Below are 21105 nucleotides of genomic sequence, written 5' to 3'. Positions count from 1 at the left end.
GCTACTAAAATTCCTTAAAAATAATGAATATTTTTGTGAGGAAATGGATTGATAAAATCAAAAATAGGTAATAACGCGTTTACAGTCGTAAAAAATTAGCTCTTCACTCATGTGGCAGAGAAAAGAAAAGTGAATGACGCAGAGTCCATATCGCTGCCCACAAAAATTACCTTACCAATGTTTGTTCTTTGGTTAAAATTAAGGTTAAATATGTGACATAATTGTCATTAATATTATTTATGTAGTGAATGTTATCTTGTTTTGTGGCAAACCACAACAGCAAAAAACAGTGCTCATTTGCCGCTGGTACTAGCTTATATTCGTAATCATTAAGACTCGTATTCCATCGAAGCATTATTTTACAAAAACTACAACATTAAAATTTGTGGATTTGGAAAACGCCCAAGTTTTATTTTTAGTTCATAACTTTTAACTTCAAGAATGGAAGATATATTTCAGTGGTGCAAAGAAGGTAATGCTCTCCAGGTCCGAGTTTGGTTGGATGAACCGGAGCATGATCTCAATCAAGGGTAAGAATCACCTTGAAGTGAATGAAATCAGAACACATCTCCTTATATGGCAAGTGCAAACACTTGTTTGTTTTTTTCGAATCTTTCGGCCTTGTGCTTAAATACATACCAATATTTTTAAATGTTTTCCGTGTAATTTGACAGTGATGACCATGGATTCAGTCCTTTACATTGGGCGGCTATGAAAGGGCACAACAAAATTGTAGAAATGCTTTTACTAAGGGGCGCGCGGGTGAACGCCACCAACCGTGGGGATGATACACCACTACACTTGGCAGCGGCGCACGGGCATAGGGAAATAGTTGGGATGGTAGACTTAACCAAACCAACCAATGACATATTCAGATTCAACGTATTTTTCCAGCTTTTACGCCAAAAAGCTGATCTTAACTTTACAAACGAACACGGCAACTCTCCCCTGCATTATGCTTGTTTCTGGGGTTATGCAGATATAGCGGAGGACTTGGTTCATCATGGCGCCAAAGTGTCAATCGCAAATAAATACGGAGACACAGCATTGGATAAAACTAGAGGCAATTTGGCAAAGGTGCTTCACGACGTTGCGGTTGAATCAGGACAGGATCTGAAAAAAATTAAATTTAAAGACCAAAGTTGGCTAGGTAAATGTTCTAAATTTTCCCGACAGAATGATGACAATATAACAGGCAGGGTACATAAGTTTGCCTTTGTGATTTAATTAATCTGAATGTAAAATAATAGATTAATTATCCAAAAACTAGTAAAATATATTTTCCTAGTGGGCTAAAGGTTAAAGGTTTACTCAGTATTACTCTACGTTTATAATTTTGAAATTAAACCAAAACTAAATAAATATAAAATGGCGGTTATTAAAAACAAAATTTTTTCCTCAAATCTCAACTTCCCCTTGAATGGGTTTAACTAAAGTATAGCAAAAATGTCCTCATTGTTAATCTAGAGAAATTGATGGGAAAGTTTAAAATTATTTTTAAACAAATAGCAATAACCCCGGGTTTGCTCAATAAAATTTTACAAACTAGGGCTTGTTGAGAAGCTTGACTTGTGCTCTGTAATATGCTTCATAATTTAATTTTCAGATTTTGCCTTTTTCACTACTCTTCGCGCTTTTTTTTTCTTGTTTTTTTTTTAATGAAATAAAAAAATAAAAAAGTCGACGGAAAACCGCAAGTCGCTTTTTTTTAATGGAAGATATTTACAAACGTATAAAGTTATTATGTAATCTACATTTATAAACTATGGCTTGTTTTCGTGCCATCTTAACACTTTATCCATACTTAAGGCTAGTCCAAACTATTTCGATATAGAAAATTTGCGGCATGTTTAAATGCTAAAGGGCCACAACAATAATAAAAAAACAACACAATAACAATAGGAGCAACAACGCAAAGGACAAACAATTATAACTTCGAAGACAAATGAATAGTTTTATCATAGGTCTTCGGTCTAGCGGTAGACTTACAAGTAATTTTCTCTCATTTCTTCACTTTTATTATGAATGTTTGTTTCCCAAATCTATATAAGAAATATTTGTTGAGATATATGAAACTTAAAATATTGACATCAGACTGGAGCCTTTAAGACGCATAAAAAGGCAAGCGCATAATTGTAGGGTTAAAAACGCGCTCCCGAGACGCGACCCTGTCGCGTCACAAGGGCATCAATCACAAAGAACTCGATCTGAAAACGGTAATCGCGGAAACCCACAGTGGAACAACATACAAGGGCCGTTGGCAAAACAACGACATAGTGGCCAAGTTCTTAAACGTCCGCGAGGTGACGCCACGCGTTTCCAGAGATTTCAACGAGGAGTTTCCCAAGCTGAGAATATTCTCGCATCCCAATATCTTGCCCGTTATTGGGTGCTGCAACAGCCCGCCCAACCTGATCGTTATCAGTCAGTACTTATCTTTGGGTGGGTATGTTGTGAATTCAATGCAGGTGTGAACATAGATTTTCTTTTCTAATGCAGGTTCATTGTATAATGTACTCCACGAGAGTAGGGGGGGTATAGTGGTAGACAATTCTCAGGCATTGAGATTCGCTATGGATGTCGCCCGCGGTATGGCCTTCCTCCACAGTTTGGAGCGTACCATTCCCGAATACTACTTAAACAGCCGTCACGTTGTCATCGAGGAAGACCTGACGGCTAGGATAAACATGGCGGACGCGAAATTCTCCTTTCAAGAAAAAGGCAGGATTTACTATCCCGCGTGGATGTCGCCGGAAGCTTTACAGAAAAAAGTGTCAGACAGGTAATAGAGTGGGCGCGGGGGCAGCGATGCGGGGTGAACGCACGCATGCTTTTAGGAATTGGGAGGCTTCCGATATGTGGAGCTTTGCGATTTTGCTTTGGGAGCTCGCGACGAGGGAGGTACCATTCCCGGACCAAAGCCCCATGGAAGTGGGCATGCGCATAGCCCTCGAAGGGTTGCGGGTTAGCCTAAAGCCGGGCATTTCGCCTCACATGTCAAAACTGATCAAGATATGCATGAACGAGGACCCGGGAAAAAGGCCCAAGTTCGATATGATTGTACCGATACTCGACAAAATGGCGCGCTGACGCACGAACGTTCAGAAGACACGACGCCTCTCACCATCGATTCAGTGTGTTCAAATCGCGGAAGCTTTAATTTTTCTTTTTAGGTTAGGTTCTGTCGACCCTGTTTAACCCCCGTAACTTCCCCTCAAAATGTGAGTGCCTTAGGTGTGGCCTTGACATGTAATACGAAATGTGCTATTTTTTTTTATATATGTACTCGCTAACTGTTGTTAGATTTATTTTGTTAATATTTATTAATTCATTAACTTTTACGCCGCTAGAGCGACTGGAGGTTATTTTTTATTAATAAAGTGTAATAATTTCGTAGGTGTCGAGTTTCATTTGGGTTTTGGAAGGGTATGAAGGCATAAATAAAAAATCCACACCATCCATCCATCCAGTGCGATAAAATTGATAGATTAAACGAACTTACCTAAAGTGAAGTTCGATCCTAAATATTTTGGGCCTCGTTGAAGTAAATAACAATACCTGTAGTTACCCCATCCCTATGCCACAATTTTAACCTTGAATCACAAAAATCACAATAACCTCAAATTGTTAGATGTTCTTATCATCTTATCACGTCATTATCCAGACCAAAAATCATCGGTTATCAACGCTTTTGTTCACAGGGTCGTAGCACTATGTCTATAGATATTAAGCGTGCCATCACAAAATAAACTTCATCACAACGTTCCAAAGATAATGATGAGACTGACATTACTGACCACGTATCAAAAGTTCTTAAGAAACATAATGTCAAAACCGGGTTTACTGTTTGTCCAAAAATTTCCCGAGATCTTCGATTTGCCATATACTGAAAAGAGTACATTAGAGAGACCGGACGAAAAATATAAACTAGGCTCAAAGAATATGAAAAAGCCTTAAGACAACAACTAATAAACTGATCAGCTGTTGCCGGACACAGTCACATAAAATTTTATTCGATAAAACTCAAATTCTTGCACGTAATCAATTCTTCTCCCAACGAAAAATCCGAGAACCTGTAGAAATCTATAAGCAACCCCGAGCTTTGACGAATATGGAAATCAGAATCCGGAAGTTTTGGAAATAATAATTTGATCATTATTAGAAAAATATCTTCCAGACCAGCATTTTTCAATTAAAATGAGAAGGTTTGGTTAGTTTGAATTTAAATATATTTGAAACAATGTTGAGAGTTTCACGAATAAGGACTTCGGTAAAGAGGGATTCTACGTCGAAACTAATCAGAATATCCTGTGGATCGAATGTAATGGTTTTTGATTGTTTAATAAAAAGAAAGCAATTAAGTACGAAACTATCAGGATTTTTATGTAGAAGTAAAATATTTTGGAGAACTAGGTGTGACAGACTTTTTCACGGATTCTGATAGAGAGTGAACAAATTTAAGGTTCTATTATTTTATCTACTCGTCTGTCTACTAGGATTTTTTGTATTGATTTTTTTTTAATTAATCCTAATTAATTTAAAAAAATCGCTTAATAAAAACTATGGGATTTTTTAAAAATATTGTATAATTTATTACAAACATAACATGAAAAATAACTAAATAAAAAAAAACTTGGAAAACACTAAATAAAAATAAAAAGTAATGACATAAAAATAATAAAGCTTGAGGATAGAGGAACACAAATAAAACCTAACATTATCATAATCACTACCATTATCATGAAATAAATTATAATGTTTTAGTGTATGGTACCGTAATCACCAATGTGTAGTCTAGGCTTACGGGTGCAAGTGTCCCAAATATACCTAATTTCCCGAATGCCGCCTTGTACATTACGGTTAGAAAATATCGCACAGTCTTTTTCCTTTCCATCATTTTGGCGTAAAATATGTAATTTCTCATTTAGCTGCTCTCATCTACAGAAGATAGTCTGCAGAATTTTTTTTTTTTGCCATCTCGTCAACCAATTCCAACCAATTTTGGCCCCGTTGCGCAATTATGTATAATAAATATGCATTGACACTAAACATCTCTAATCTCCAGAAAAATGACTTTCGCCACCATTTGAAAAACCTCCTCAGGAAACAGATGACGTTGAATAAGAGTCTGCGCGGTCGACACCTCCCATATATTTATTGTAATTGACCATTACATTTGGCTTATTTACAACTTGTAAGTTACCTCCACGTACTTTTCTGTTTCTGAAATATGCCAATAACATCAAATTACCTGCTCTGCATGCAAATGTGTTATCTTCCGCAAATATCGTTTTTTTTTTATAGATTCAGGCATATAAATTTGCGGTTGATTTGAATAGTGCCTGTCAAATGAACATTCAGTTTTAACAATTCTTCTGCAAGTGGCAAGCTCGTATAGTATCTATCGGTGTAAAAATGATATCATCTACATCCTGGGCTAATGATTAATAATTTTTTTCTACTCCCGTCTGTAAAATACCTAATTACACACCGATCAAGCGTGCAGGAAGCGTCACTTTACCACGTCAGTTTCGTTTCCCAGGAATCCGAGCCACTTCGGGCATTTCCGGGAGCGATCGGATGTTTTCGGAGATATTTCCCACGCTTTGAATTTTGACGTTTGTCAATTCTGAGGGTCATATCAGTGGATGTATTCGTGTTGTTTTGCGAAAATGTATCCAAAAACTAACGGTCGTAGAAAAAGTATAGTATGCAACACGTTCCGTAAACTTTTTAACTCACTCGTGATGATGATTTGTAAAAATCGCTCTCTTCTAAATATGCTGCTAAAAAAAGGCATTTTGGCGTTAAACTGTGGCGACCAATACTCTAGGATATTAGATAATTGTACCCATATTTAGGACAACCCCAATAATTGTAATAATAATAATAACGGCGACATTCGAGTGTAAATGGTTAGATTTGGGAAAGCCGAATTATCGTTCATCATCGATCAATTGGTTACCCTCTCGTACTTTCCCCAAATCTTCTTCAAACTCGGGACCGCGGCCGCAACGCCGCCCCACCAACCCCACCGCCGCCACTACGACCACCCCTGTCAGTTCACCAACGGCTGTTGGTCGGTGCGCACGACGCGATGCTCGAATTCCAGGGGGCGTCGGGACGCCGCTAGTCGGGCGCCACGCGTCCCGTCGGCATGGCCCATTTATTGGTGACGGCGTCTCGCCAACATCGTCATGGAGGCCACCAGCTCGACGCAGGCGGACGTGACGGCACCGTCGCCGCCGGCTTCCGCGACGGCAGCGTCGCCTCCGTCGAAAAACACGCAGGCGACGCCGGGAAATGCAGATTCGACCTTTGCCAGGTGAGCTGCCCCGATTCGCATATTTGTTGCGCGCGCGGTTGCCGAATCTGTAGCTGTCAAAATTTTTCACGCGTAGATACCCAAACGCGGAAGGAAAACGAGACGCGGGGAGCCGGGTTTCAAAAATTTCGAAAAATGCGAGGAGAACGAAAATATATAAACTTCACTCGGGTGCAGCCGGCTACACGGGACGATCGATGTGACAACGCCGCCGCGGATGGGCTTCATCGATTCGCCACGGAAACACAAAATTGCCGTTCCGATACTCCACATTTTCGCACCACCGTTCATACCAAATTGTTCGGCTTTTTCGCATTCGACTGCATCCCAGCAAACGATTATACATTTCCATTTGAAAAATAATTTGTTACTTATTTCTAAGTAAGCTAGAAAAAATGCCATTGATAAATGGGTGTCAAAATGTGACCCTTTCGGAAAATAAAATAACACCGAATTCTAACCTAACAGACCAATCATAATATAGCCACCGAGTTATCAATTCCTGCCTTCGCTCGCGACAGAATCCGTTGCGATTGTCCCCAAAAACTTTGAAATCGGTTTCCACTGTGTGGATTAAGTGTTTTTAGTATTTTAAAGTTGTTTTTTCCTGTTCACTCCCGTTTTTTGCTATCGGGCAAAAAAAACCTTTTTTTTTGTTGAAACTCCATTTTGTGTATGTTAATTAACCTGGTGGATGATGGATTGTTCCAGATCCTTCCCTTGGCAAGGCATCCTTTAAGATTTTTGAATTATTTTCACACTTGTCGTAAGCTGGCCGAATCGTGGGCATTCGAAGTAAATCCAATCCAAGCGAAGCCTACTTGATCTTTGCGTTTGACATGTGATACGTATTTACTGTCTTTGACGTCACCGAATGGCGATTACGATTTTCGCGGCCTTATGGAATAGAATTATCAGCTCCATAAATATAACCAAACAGTCCGAGATCCCCAGTGTTATTGGTAACTTGAGACCTCTGACGGAAAAAATATTTATCGTTCTGTTTGAAATATAGCCATTTAACATATACAGGGTTTTTCACTTAAAACTCCGCACGCCAATAAGTCCAAAACGAAAAGAAATATGTAATTTATGTAAAAAGTAGTCAAAGCGTGGGGTCAAGTAGATATTTCCTAAAGTTTAAAAAATTCGACGCCTGCAAAGAGCTGGGCGTCGCGACGCGTCGAAAAATTATTCGATTGCAGAGACTTTGGAAATACGCGCATACAAAAGTACATATTATTTAAAAACTTTTTTGTTATTTACTCAAACTTTCTAAGTTATACCGATTTAAAATAAACATTTCTTGATTAATAAAAAATGTGATTAACGATTATTTTTACAAGTATGCCATGAATGTTAGTAACTATGGCAACTATTGTTATCGCAGTTGTTTTAAGTGCAATTACAAACAATAGATTTCAACTATTTTAGTATGATTTTATTTATTATTTTTTATCGATTTAGTTCTGATAACATGATAAATACAGTAAAATATCTACAAGTTAATAACCAAAATTATTATTGCAATTAACTACATAATAAGATATTTCAAAAATTTTGTTCAAAATTATGTCCATCTGCTCGAACACAACTATCAAAAACTTTTAACAGATGAGCTTGGGTCACTTGTAGGAGAGTCCTTCTTGTGATAGCGGCAAACGCTGCACTAATTTTGTTAATGATATCGGCCATATCTTCGATAGGTTCTTCATAGATAACGTTTTTTAGGTAGCCCCAAAGAAAATAATATGGTGGTGTAATGTCCGGGGACCTCGCCGGCCACCTTAGCGGTCCATTAGTACCAAACCATCTATTGGGATATTCTCGGTTCAAATACCTCGTTACTTTGAATTACGTTGAATTGCTATTTCTCCTGACGAAATGTTACTTTGTTTTATTAATATTAGTGAATAAATATCTAGTTTTCTCTACTCTACTTTACTCTTTATGTACGAGGTCAGCGCCAAAATTTCCTGGCCTGACATAGATGCAGCTCCAGTATGACGATAAAACTTTGTTTTTTTATTGATAGCATTTTAAACAAGCCGAGTCCGAAAAAATGTCGCAAATAACGCTAATTGAGTGTAGATCAGTCATAAAGTTTTTGACAAGAGAAGGGTTAGCACCTAAAATTATTAAAGAAAGGCTGTACTGCCAAAGTTTTCCTTCGTATTCTGTTCTGAGTCCCTTGAAGATGATTCAAGAACTGGTCGACCAGTGGAGGTCATAACGGAAGATATTGTTGCGATTGTGGAAGGGGTGGTATTGAGTGATCGACGTTTAAAGGTCAAGGATATCTCAGAAATTACTAAGCTTTCTGAACAAGTGTTCGCCGAATCCTGCATGATCATCTAGGTGTGCATAAGGTTAGTGCAAGATGGGTTCCTAAAAACCTTTCGGCTATTCAAAAACAACGCCGTGTCGAGTGTGCGCGGTCTTTTTTGGAACTCTGTGGGTCGGAACCGAAGCCTGTAATAGAACCTATTGGGACGGGAGATGAAACTATGGTTCTCTATTATGACCCTCTATCGAAAAAAGAATCAACGGAGTGGCGTCGTAAGGGTGTAGCACCTCCAAGAAAATTCAGAGTCTGCCAGTCAACAAAAAAGGTGATGGCCACGATCTTTTGGGATTGTGAAGGAATTCTTTTGAGAGATAAAAATTTAAATTTTACGCAACATTATTACATAAATTGCGAGACTGCGTGTAAAACGTCGAGGAAAACTGACCAGAGGCGCGCGTCTTTAGCATGATAATGCACCTGTCCATACTGCTGGTGTCGCACAAGCTGCCATTTTAGAGTGTGGGTTCCAACAGATAGGTCATCCTCCCTATAGTCCAGATATTGCCCCCAGCGACTATTATTTGTTTGGATATTTGAAAGAGGACTTACGTGGACGACGATTTAACGACGAAGTTGAGTTAAAAGAGGCTGTTTTAGCTCATTTTGCAGAGAAACCAAAAGAATATATGTGTTTTTAAAGGGATTGAGGTGTTAATAAAGAGATAAAGCGAAGTGTTAAGTGAGTTAAGGGGGATTATATTGAAAAATTATAAAAAATGTTACTCTACTTTGTTTCTTTCATATTCAGGCCGGGATTTTTTTTTTAAACACATTACTTCGCATAATTTTTTCACTATTGTTGATTTTTGCTATCAATTGTAGGTCTAAATTTTCAAGTACAAAAATTAGGCCATTTTCATTAAATTTTAAAGCAAGAACAACTTTAAATATCTGAAAAGCACGTTGTTCCATGTTTATTCCTTTTGTTAAAAATTAATAATACTAATAATAATAGCAAAAATTTGTTTTTTTGTTTTTTTTTGGTAAATTATGACCTTTTATAAAACATATGATTGTGTTCAGGTTTCAATAACTGTTCTCCATTGCTCTCTAGTGACTGTGGATATTAGTTTGTTTCTCATATGAATTTTTACGTGTGAGTATTTCAAATAGGTATGTATATGCCACTGTTAATATTTTACACTGTTAGGATCGTCTCTGAGGGGTTTAAAAATTGACTTAAGCCGCCTCTTTGCTGCGGAATCATTAGCTTGTCCCTGGTTTCCAATATTATATGAAACAGTAGTATTTTTACCGGTCGGTATTTGTCCGTAGTCTCGCGACAAGCGCACCAGGCGCAAATTGTAAAAAAATGTTTAACGACGCACTTAACGAAGAACTTGCCAAAGTTCTTTTTAACTCTTTCACTTGTTATTGCACATAAAAAAGTGTTCACAACCTGAAACGACCTCGACGTCTTTTTGACGTATATCGAACGTTATTTTTCCACGTGCCATTATTAAATTGAAGCTCCGCGGAAAAGCGCCATCGATCATCATCGGGTTCCTCACCAATAGCGAGCTTTCGTATAAGTTGATGCGGCGTATTTAATAATCGATCCCCAGGAAGAATTAAACTTTCAGATTCGGTAATGGGCTTGAAATCACTTCGCTGTTATCTATTTTCGGAGACAATCTGAAACGGCAACAACTGGAGCAAGGAAAATGGCAGCTCCATTTCCAGCTGCCCGCTAATGGGATACCGTTCTATATTTGGGTACATACGCCTATAAAATTGGGTCAATGCGAAATTGAAATTGTTATACCCCGTAGAGCCGAAAATCTCCGGATTTCGATTCACAATTAGCGAATTAACTGACTTTGGCGAAAACCGACGTTAAAATCGAATTTTTGATTAATTGGACACAAATCGCACGTGTCATGCGAGAAACTAAAAGTACTAAGGAATATTTATCTAGTCGAATTTTGTATACTTTTGCAAAGCATCAAGACTACATTTACTGAGTGACGTCAGAACTGACAAACGTCAATATGCCGTCAGTCTTTTGAATCTATTGCAATAAGCTCTGAGATGTTTTACAATACACATTATTCAATACTTTTTTCAATAATACTGAAAGAATAATTTATGGTTTTAGTATATCACAAAAATAAATGAATTGGTATAGATACGTGGATGATGTATTTGCTTGTTTTGTTGGAACGGACGCCACGGGGTTGTCGAAACAATTATGTCCAAATACATAATTTCGTGAAAATCTGAACTTTTAGTTCTTATTTATTTTGACATCGTATTTTTCTTTCAGAGTTAATGCTTTTCGTTTTTGCTTCTCCATTTGAAGGTCCGCTATCAATATTCTCCAATAAGAGTAAGTTATTAGGGCAAGAGGGGGTCATACTCATTATTAAAAAGTAAGTGTTGAGTTGCTAATTGTCAATAACCCTATTTGTTTTTGGTAATAAAACAAGTTAATTTAAGGCCGAAATAAATTTTAATCAATTTAAATTCGTATTAAAGCACATGAAATTGAAGTCAAAAGTTCAAAGTAGACCGATTTTTATGCACGTTTGTATATTTTTTTGAGGTTTTAAAGAAAGTTGTATTTTCGTAAAACAAAAAAATGAAAGCTTCGCACTTTTATATGGTAATAAAGCAGTGCACAGTCGGTATTCATTAACTTCTAAAGTCTGCATCAAGCGGGTATATAAAAAAATAACTAATTAAGACTAAAAAATGAATTTGCTCATCGCAAATTAAAAATCCTGTCTATGTTTCTTAAAATAATTTATTACGCTGATAATATTAAAATCTCAAAACTCAATGAAACGCAGTTACTTTTATTACTTTACTTAAGTTCCCTAAAGAATAATGACTTTTTCGGAGTTTGTTAAATAAATAGTTCACTGGTTGTTATACGCATATCAATGTAAATATTACAGACCATTTATTCTCTTTTTTCAGCGTGAAAGCGGAACCAGAATCCAATCCCGACAGTCCCTTGGAAGCCACAAGTCCCAGTTCGATAGCAATAAGAGGTAAGTCTGCAAAGCAAAAGTCACTTTAACAACTTTTTTCAAAGAAGCTTCCACAGGCTACTGTAATACTTTTTACAAAACTTCTGCGTCGGTTTTTGCTGAGTCGTGTGATGTGTGTGTGTGACATTAAGCGTTCCATCAAAAAATACACTTCACCGCAACCTTCCAATAGCAGTGAGGTCAAAAGCAGTCCCGCACTTGCCACTGTGGTCCTTCCTTACATTCCGAACATCACTGACCATATATCAAAAGTTCTAAAGAAGTATAAGGAGTTTACAGCATTCCATGCATATGCGGCAAAGAATACATTGGAGAGACCAGACGGAAAATGTCAACTAGGCTCACAGAACATGAAAGAGCTTTAAGACTAAGACAAATAAACTCATCAGCTGTTGCAGAACACACTCATGAAACCGGACATAAAATGTTATTCGATAAAAGTAAAATTCTAGCATGTAATCAGTTCTTCTACCATCCGAGAGTCTATAGAAATCTATAAACAACTTACGTCCCTCAAACAATATATAAGCAGGTGCAGAATAAAATGCGAGCCAATTTCAGTCAAGCTCCGAAGAAGCCAACAGGATGATTGGCGAAACGTCGGCAAGTTCGACTCAGCAAAAACCGACGCAGGAGTTTTGTGAAAAGTATCACTTTAACAGTGTTTTTTTATATTACTTATATCGCGATTGGACGCTACGTTGTCAAAATAGAATAAAAGATCTTTTAAAGAATTCTTGTATTATTGAGATGAAACGAATTAACATTTATTTTCGTTTTAAATATTGTAAAGTCTTAACGATAACGTTTTTTTATTAGTGTTATCGAAGAACTAAGAGGAAGTTTCTATAAACATAAATGTATTTATTTGTTCATTTGTTATATCTTTATTATGCATAAAGCAAGAACTATATAATATAAAAAAAATCAGGAAATATTCGGCGTCCTTATTTTTAAATTTTTTTGGTAATTAAGTAAGGATGAGTGGATAATATTTTAGAATAGCCACGAGTATCTAACGTGAGTGAAACTTGAAGACAAATATCGATAACCATAATCAACAAATGATCGAATGATTTTGGGTTATCCTTATTTTTTTACGTCTTCAAATGTTAAATCAAAATCGCATCCTTATATTTTTAATCTAACCTGAAACGTGAATAAAACAATTTAAAAATAAAAAAAAGTTGAATTTTTGCAAACTTTTACACCTTACAGGTTGTTATAGAAATAAATCGTCGGTATATAAGAGAAAGTGACCAAGTCCAAAATTCACGATTTTTAGGTTATAATGCTCATGTACCTGAAATTCAATATTATTTTTAAGGAAAAAATGAGCAAGTCCAAAAATGCCATAATAATGCTTATAACTTCAAATTCCATAATGACCAAGTCCATTAAGTGGACTTAGTCATGTTTTCCTGTTAATATTTTTATCTCTCTAGGATTCTTGAGTTGTCAAATTAATTGACGTTTTCAGTTGAAATAGTTTATCATAATATTATTACTTAAAGTAAGATATAATTGTGTTGTATGTTTTTAGACAACATCTTTGGTAAGTACCTACGCGTATTATAATAATTTAGGTTTTCGTATATTTAGTTGTAAAAAATAATAGGCTAATATTATAACAACGTACAAGAGATTATTAATGATCTTATGGACGTTCCGGTAGAATTTGCTACTAATTCTCGTAATACAATCCCTACCACTTCAATAATAAATGAACCACTATTAAATCCTACACAAGTTATAGAAAAACGCAGATGGGTAATCAAAAATCCTCAAGGAACAAAACGTGAGCAAAACAAAAAAAATCCTGTCTGCTAACAATTGCCTCTATAAATGTACAGAAGTATTTCCTGCAGATCTTCGACAAGATATCTGTAAAGAGTAATCACAGTCTATCCCATGACAGACAAAAGGACTTCATAATTAATACTGTTGCAACTTCTGAATGCCAAAGAATACGAACCAGGGACTCTAGTAGACCTTCAAAAAAAGTTTCTAGAATTTATACATTTGGAAAAAATGGAACAAAGCAAAGGGTTTGTAAAAATTCTTACGGAAGTATCTTGATTCTACCTTATCCATTCTCAAAATGTAGGAATTGTACAAAGATTTACAGATGAGCAATGAAAAGGATTTCGTTTCTCTCCAATAACATATAGGAGGGTGTTTTGTACACAGTATAACTTATCTTTCTTCAAACCCAAGAAAGATCAATGTTTGCTGTGTGTTAAAGAAGCTAGATCTATTGAAAGATCTGAAGAATTTCTTTCTCACATCAAGCGAAGAGATGATGCTAATAGAGCAAAAGGTTTAGATAAACAAAGAGCAATTCATAACGAAACTTTTGTATCGGTAAGTTTTGAATTACAGAGTGTCCTGCAAATTCCATGCTCCGGGGTATCACCTCTTTACTATAGTCGAAGGCTCTGTGCATACAATAACAATTTATGAAGCAGCTCCACCAAATAAAGAATATTGTTATCTTATTAAGTGTCACTCTTTAGCGCCACGTGTGGTGGGCAAAACCGAAACAAATACATTGCGGCTCTTTTGTTGTTTATAGTCAACCAGTTACCTATTGAGATTATTACTGATAACTTTTTAGAAAAAGGTCACTCTCACATGGAGGCTGATTCGATGCATGGTACAATTGAAAGTCCAAAAAGGTACATTCCTGTATTTGGCTTAATGATTGGAAGACAATTACGACACTAGCAAGATCCAAGAGAGGCAAAAATAAAGCTTCTGGTGCCTAAATTATGGAGCAAATGACCAACCGCGACATTCTGACTTGAAAGAACTCGGTACATCTATACTACAAAATACAATTCGGGATGAAGGGGGAGCAAAAATAGAATGGTTAAAGATCAAACAATTAAGGTACGAAAAAGAGAAAAAAAATTATAATGTCCGATACAACTATGACGAAAAGTATAAAATGTTTAATGTTAAAGGCAAAGCAAAAGGTAGGCCCAGTAATATTGCAAAAGAAACTGAGTTAAAGACATGTTATACTGAACTCTTGCCTATATCGGCCGAAAAGAAAAAAGATTTAATTAAACTTTGCCGCAAGGAGGTAATCCCAGTCGAATACCATGGTTGGTACTTTAACATACCGAGTGACAATTCGTTAACAGACAGGTGTCCAGAGCCCTCAGACATAGAAGATTGTGATGAGGACATATGAAGTTGCAACTAGTTACTACTATTTGTTTAATTATAGTCGTTTTTAAGCTTAAATACATATTCTAGAATCTGCATTGTTCATAAAAACCATTACAAACCTATTAAGTTGAAATTAATTACTAATTTAGTATTTGTTTAAGTTAGGTATAGGCTTTTTTAATTTAAAATACATATTCTAAAAACTGCATTGTTTATAAAAATCGTTATAAACTAATCTGACGCAAAATAATTGATTTGATGAATGATAACTCAAAAGTACTATCTGTGGACTTGGTCACTTTTTCTTGATCACCGACGAAATTTTCTTTATTAATCTTTATTACCTTAGATAGATAGATAGATGGATAAATATTTATTTCACACCGTGTCTTTATCAAATGTCGGTGTTGTCGAAACAATTGTCATATCATAATATATAATTTCGTGAAAATCTGAACTTTTAGTTCTTATTTATTTTGATAAATGGATTTTCGTCAAGTGAAAGCCATCTCAGTTCAAATACTGTAGTCCTTTTATTGATAAATACATTACGCACATTATAAATTGCTGCATTGAAACAAGACATTTTCCAGTCCAACGGAAAATTTCTGTTTTTAAACCGCTCTCTAAAACATCAAATTCCTTTTTAATTATAGTGACATTCGTATCATAAGTATTCTCCATGCTTTGTCAAATATATTCGAAAAAATTCTTTATGAACAACTTTTTGTACAAAAAATACTACAATACTCAGTGTGGTTTTCGTTATGAGTTTGGTGCGTCGATAGCTTTGACTAAAAATGTATTGGATGACATCCTTCAAGCTTGGCATAAAAAAATAAGTTGTGTTTTAGTGCTTTTAGACTTTTCGAAGGCATTCGATACAAGTAGTTACGGGCTATTGGTGGGTAAACTACGATACTACGGTTTCAATGTAAGGGGTGTTTTTTTTTCGATGTATAGAACTTTAAGTTGCAATAAAACGACGATGGATTATTCGATTGACATGAATTTTATTTATCCGAAAGATAATCTTGTGGCATTACATTTTAAATATGATTTCTGGCATATGACCGCCACGGCTGGCGCGGATCCACTGAAGGCATAGTTGTCAATGGGAATCATATAAACAACATGGAAAATCTTCAAAACCTAATAGATAGAGTCATATATTATAGTAGAGAGTCTGGATTGACACTAAATGTTAAGGAAGACTAAATGAATGTTAATAACAAAAAAGGAAACATCTTAAAGTTGGAGAGAATGTCATAGAACGGGTATACACATTTGAATATTTGGGTACCGACTTAAATGAAAAGTGGGACGCAAGGAAAGAGGTAAACTCCAGAATTGCGCAGACCCGCATGACATATGAATAAATAAGAATAGATTCTTCCATAAAAGTAGACATAATCTGGAACTCAGAATGAGAATGGCGAGAGGTGTTCTCTGTGCTTTTATATGGATGTGATCCTTGCTCCGAAAAAAACTTGGATGGATACACGGAGTTCCAAAATGTTATAAAACCAATTAATTCTCCTAACCTAAAAGTTAGGTACTTAAATATATATAATTTTCTTTTTCAGTAACTTATTTCCAAAGTGAATAATTTTGTCATATATTGTTCAAATAAAGTTATTATTATTATTATTATTTATATCTTCAATTTAGCCCTCCGTTGTCAGTTGTCAAATTTTAAGTATCGTCAGCCACAATTTAACATTTGCCTCGATCAAACGAACCTCTAAACACAACAAAAACATTAGCAGCAATTTTAAATAATAACTCCGTATATATGAGACCGGACTGGTTCCACCCGTCTATTAAATTCATTTACGGAATGTATAAGTAACAAATCTCATGCCCGAGGCGTCCTCTTACATCTAAATGATCGATGTGGCAAAAAAGGTTTTCCATCTAAACGGGATAGACGGGTTCGCAATCCGCTCAGATACTTTCAATACAAATCCCACTGAACTCGAAAACGATGGTGGTTGGTTTGATGCCCGCAAAAATGACGCAAAAATTTACAGTAAATTAAAAAAATACTGTTCCTTAGCTTGTAACTGGTGAAATCTATTCCTCAGGTTGCTGTGATATTCTTGTACTAAGGACAACGATATTAAATTGCATAAATTAATCGGCACTTTGCCCCATTTTCTTTCCAAATAGCAATCTTCACGCACTGCACTCGTTTTTCCAATCAAACCGTACCGTAAAAATGCCGCATTCAAACATATTGACGATCTGTCAGCGGCCATGTCGATTATTGAGCGCCGCAAGGTCATTGGTCGAAATCTTAAACAGGCACGCTCATGCGCACATTGATGGTCCTTTCTCAACATGCGTCTATTATAACCGACTGGCCAAGACTAAATCTCCTTGAAAGTTGAACTATTCCTAATGATGTCCCGTTGATTCAAAATATACGGGCATACGGGCATAGTTGACAAAATTTTCTGATATTAGTTTGACCGTTAATTAACAAAAATATATCTTTAAATAAAACAATCATCATTTGCAGCAGGTAGGTTTCGAAACTGCGGTTCAATTGAGTATCTGGACTAAGACTCTGCAGCTTGTATCATATTCCTAAGCGAAAGAGATGCGGATGCGAAGAGAAACCGTCGTTACATACCGAGGTTACGTAAGCATTTCTCTAGACTTCTCGGCTATCATTCGCCAAGATTCGTTTCGTCCGTCGGGCACGGATAATTATACTCCATGTGTGAAACGACGATGAAGAAAATCCCAACCTAACCAAAAATCGTTTTTTATTTTGGTTGACTGATGTTTGTTACTTCTTTTTTGCACATTTAATTTAATTTAATTAAAATTAGCATTAAATATAGAACAGAATAACCGCATTATATTATGTTCGTTTTCTAGCCTGAAACCTCTTAGGACATAAAAATTTTAAAAATTTGTGTTTATAATCCCCAACCTAAATTACAGATGTATCCTGTTTTGAGACATTTACTGCACAAGGAGGAGAATCCACGACGGATCTCAAATCTAAAAATTGCAAAAAAGTAATGAGAGATAGTAGGGATCCATTTAAACTGCAAGAGAGGATAGATTCATTGAATTGTTTCGGTTAAATAAGCTAGTTCTCAATTTATTTAACGAATTGCTCACGCACATGGAAAATAGTAATAGCAAACAATTGCGCAACAACTGCCTAATCATTTTACCTGTTTTCTCCAAACTGTCAACAATTGTCTAATCATTGGATCCCCAAACTGAAGAAGGAAATGCTCAAATTAAAAGAGTTTTTATGGAAAAAGGTGTATTCCCAGAAATTATTGGCTGTATAGATAGGATTTCATTCCAAAAACATGCACATAATAAATGGACTCGACAAATTAATAACTGATTCATTTATATGGCGTGCTTTGGTGTTTGCAACCTCAATAGGCTGAAGGAGAGCTCTACATGTTTTTATTTTTTGCACTTCACTATGTATAATATGTGATATATCTGAAAAAATTGCACTCTTCAGCACTTGCTTTCTTTTTATGCCAACCTGTATTTCGAGGTACATTTTAATTCTATTTGTTTCCTTCAAAGGAATATATTTGTTGTTAGGGGATTCAGGATATGCATTACAACCTTGGGCAGGACTTGTGACAGTCCGAAAGTACTGTGGAAAGATGCATTAGTGTTTCTCGATGTAGATGCATAATGGGGATATCAAGCTATGTTATACTCCTGTGAAAGTTGACAGAATTATTTAGGCATCTGCGATTTTATGGTCAGAAATTGTTAATAGATATTCTATACAATAAAATAATCTGAATGCATACTTTGTAACATTTTTATTATTATTTTTTAATTGCCCACAAAAAAAATCACAAGGAAACTATTTAAAAAAAAACAAATATTAACACAAAAAATAAAACTACAACAACCATTATATAGTAGTACGTGAACTTCTAAATTTAAAAAAATATTTTGACTCCAACCTTTTCAGTAATTGAACTACTTAAATCGAGACGCCCTTCAGAATTCTGTCAAACAGACGATGCAGGAATTTGTTGGCGAATACCGCGCGCCACTGGCCGACCTTAAAATTGCGACCGCGAAAACGCACGCGAGATAAGATACAGAATTTTGGCAAATTATCCTGTCGGATTCTGTTTTTTTTTTAAGCCACGGCCGTCCCGGCATTTCAATCGTGACGCGATTAAGTGCGTCTTCTTTTTTTTCTCTGGGCCGAAATTATATGACCATATATGCGGCGAAATGACTGAGACATTGATACCGGTGCAGGATGGAGGAAGCCTCAGAATTACGTTTTTTTTTTATCAATTACGCGGAAAGAAATTGTATTCTATTTCCAGTCACCTAAAAAAATAAGATCGAAGAAAATCGAAGATTCATTGCTTATTTCAATAACGATTTTTTTTTGTTTCGAACCAACCACAAAATAAAAATACTAAGAACAAGTCAAACGCTGGTATTTACAGAACGGAGAGTTCGGTTTTTTTATTTGACAAGTTCGCAAGAATTTTATTCTTTTATGGTCGATTTGATCTCTATCGGGATTAGCTGATATCTGAAAAAAACATTGTAGCAATATTCAAACACTGAGGATTTTCTTGTCTTGGTTTCTGTAGATTTTCTGAAACCATCTGCCCTTTAGTACTTTGTACTTTAGTACTAATTGCGAACAACAATCATTCGACTTAAATGTCCAAATAGTAGATAGCCCAGCATGTATACAGTGGATGTTTCGTCAGGAAACGAGTACATTATAGAGTAGTATAAAGATACATGGAATTATGTATATAAACAATGCGATAACACACATTTAACAGTACAGTATAGAAGAGTTACAAACGGATATACAAACAGTACAAACATATTGACAAAATGTAGAGAAAATATCACTAAACTCATCAGGGCACTTCTTTAAGGTCGTAGAAAGCATTGGTTGACAGAAGCTTTCTGACGCACATTTTAAATTGTCTTGTAGATAATGCTTTTATGCTTGTAGGAAGCAAATTATAGTAATAAGGTCCTGCGTAATTTAGCGACTTTTTGTAGAACATGTGGTTCAGTCTTGGCTTTAGCTTGCAAGAATATGTTGGAGAACTAAGGTGCAAGGGACGCTTTGGAATATTAAATTTAGGAGATTTGATTTCTTCTTTTGGGAAAACAAATCGGACAAGGACGAAGGTGGAACCTTTTGCAAGAACTGAATTTTCCGGCTCAGAAAATTGGTGTGATGATATTCACTGCAGTGTCTAAGGACAACCTTCGCTGCTCATGAAAAGTAACTATACTTACGAGACTTCATGAATTATGCCTGAAAGTTGAAGCATAATTCAAAAATATATTTAAAAAAATGGCGTTTCATTTTAAAAAGAAACTTGGTATCGACATCTATTTTTGAACCCACCCCTAAGTGGGTATTTTTCTCGAGTTCGCATACCTGATTTTTGTATAAATTCGTTCTTCACAATTTAAAACTACTGGGTGCAAATTTGGTTAAGGCCTACTTTTTTGGCGGCTATATCTTCGAGGTATAGGTTATGGTTCCTTTCACGTCATTTCTCCCCCTTCATCAGTGGGGCCGAATCCGCTCATTCCACGAAAGACATGAATATCCAAAAAAAAGCGAGTGTGGTATTAATGGAGTCGAAATGGTACCTAAACTCGACAAGCCGATCCTGCGCGAGAACATCGGCGGGTATATACGATACGCCCCGGGCCCCCCTCGAAGAGAGGAGGAATAACCGCTCAGGCCGTTCACCTCCCATCTAGATGGAGTTCTTTCACAAAAAGACCAATGCCGGAATAGGTATGCCTATCGGCGACTATCGCCTAGGAAACGCGTACCTAACGTTTTTTTTTTTTGCTATTCCACTCTCGCGTCTATTGTTTGTTTTAAGGGGAACTCGAATCAGGAGTCAGCGATGCAGGGGACATTACGAAATGCCGACAAATCTAAAATGAACCATTTTCAAAGGTGATAGTTGAAATAGATTGTTAACATTGACGTTGCAAACTACAGAATGGAAGATAATACCTTTCCTGAATAAGTTGAGCAGGATCTTGCGAGTTATTTTTATTTGCGTTCTTCCATTTAGTAAAGTTCCGCTTCTATTATTTCTATGTATACCATAAAAGCAGCACACTCAATATATACTTTATTTATATATTATAATTTATATATTCGACAACTTATTTTTGGTATTACATATGACATGATAACTCATGGAGATACTAATATCTATTAATAAATATTAATAATA

At 36.0% G+C, this 21105-nt stretch overlaps 2 protein-coding genes across 2 annotated transcripts in view; both read left to right on the top strand.

Moving 5' to 3' along the window:
• Positions 1–197: 197 nt before the first annotated feature.
• On the top strand, positions 198–3407 carry LOC132697935 (integrin-linked protein kinase). Its single transcript, XM_060663712.1, has 7 exons — positions 198–306; positions 420–530; positions 675–840; positions 895–1150; positions 2140–2442; positions 2500–2782; positions 2838–3407. Exons 2-7 carry the CDS (start codon positions 442–444, stop codon positions 3088–3090), a joined length of 1350 nt encoding a protein of 449 aa, XP_060519695.1. The 5' UTR covers positions 198–306; positions 420–441; the 3' UTR covers positions 3091–3407.
• A 2651-nt stretch (positions 3408–6058) lies between these two features.
• The window catches only part of LOC132698782 (ecdysone-induced protein 78C), a 55312-nt gene continuing 40265 nt past the window's right edge, over positions 6059–21105 (top strand). The window contains exons 1-2 of the mRNA XM_060665041.1: positions 6059–6325; positions 11595–11668. Of these exons, the coding sequence (XP_060521024.1) occupies positions 6198–6325; positions 11595–11668 (202 nt within the window). The 5' untranslated portion in view covers positions 6059–6197. The remainder of the gene's footprint in view (positions 6326–11594; positions 11669–21105) is intronic.

Source organism: Cylas formicarius, unplaced genomic scaffold (genome assembly GCF_029955315.1).
Source record: "Cylas formicarius isolate icCylForm1 unplaced genomic scaffold, icCylForm1.1 PGA_scaffold_2__14_contigs__length_35257938, whole genome shotgun sequence".
NCBI lineage: Eukaryota > Metazoa > Arthropoda > Insecta > Coleoptera > Brentidae > Cylas > Cylas formicarius.
This window is presented reverse-complemented; position numbering and strand designations above follow the sequence as displayed.

Bases quoted from the DNA above. Each gene is read 5' to 3' on its own strand.
- LOC132697935 (XM_060663712.1), top strand. From the start codon at position 442: ATGGAAGATATATTTCAGTGGTGCAAAGAAGGTAATGCTCTCCAGGTC. The intron at 841-894 runs GTAGACTTAACC...GTATTTTTCCAG, and splicing joins ATAGGGAAATAGTTGGGATG to CTTTTACGCCAAAAAGCTGA. The intron at 2,443-2,499 runs GTGGGTATGTTG...TTTCTAATGCAG, and splicing joins CAGTCAGTACTTATCTTTGG to GTTCATTGTATAATGTACTC.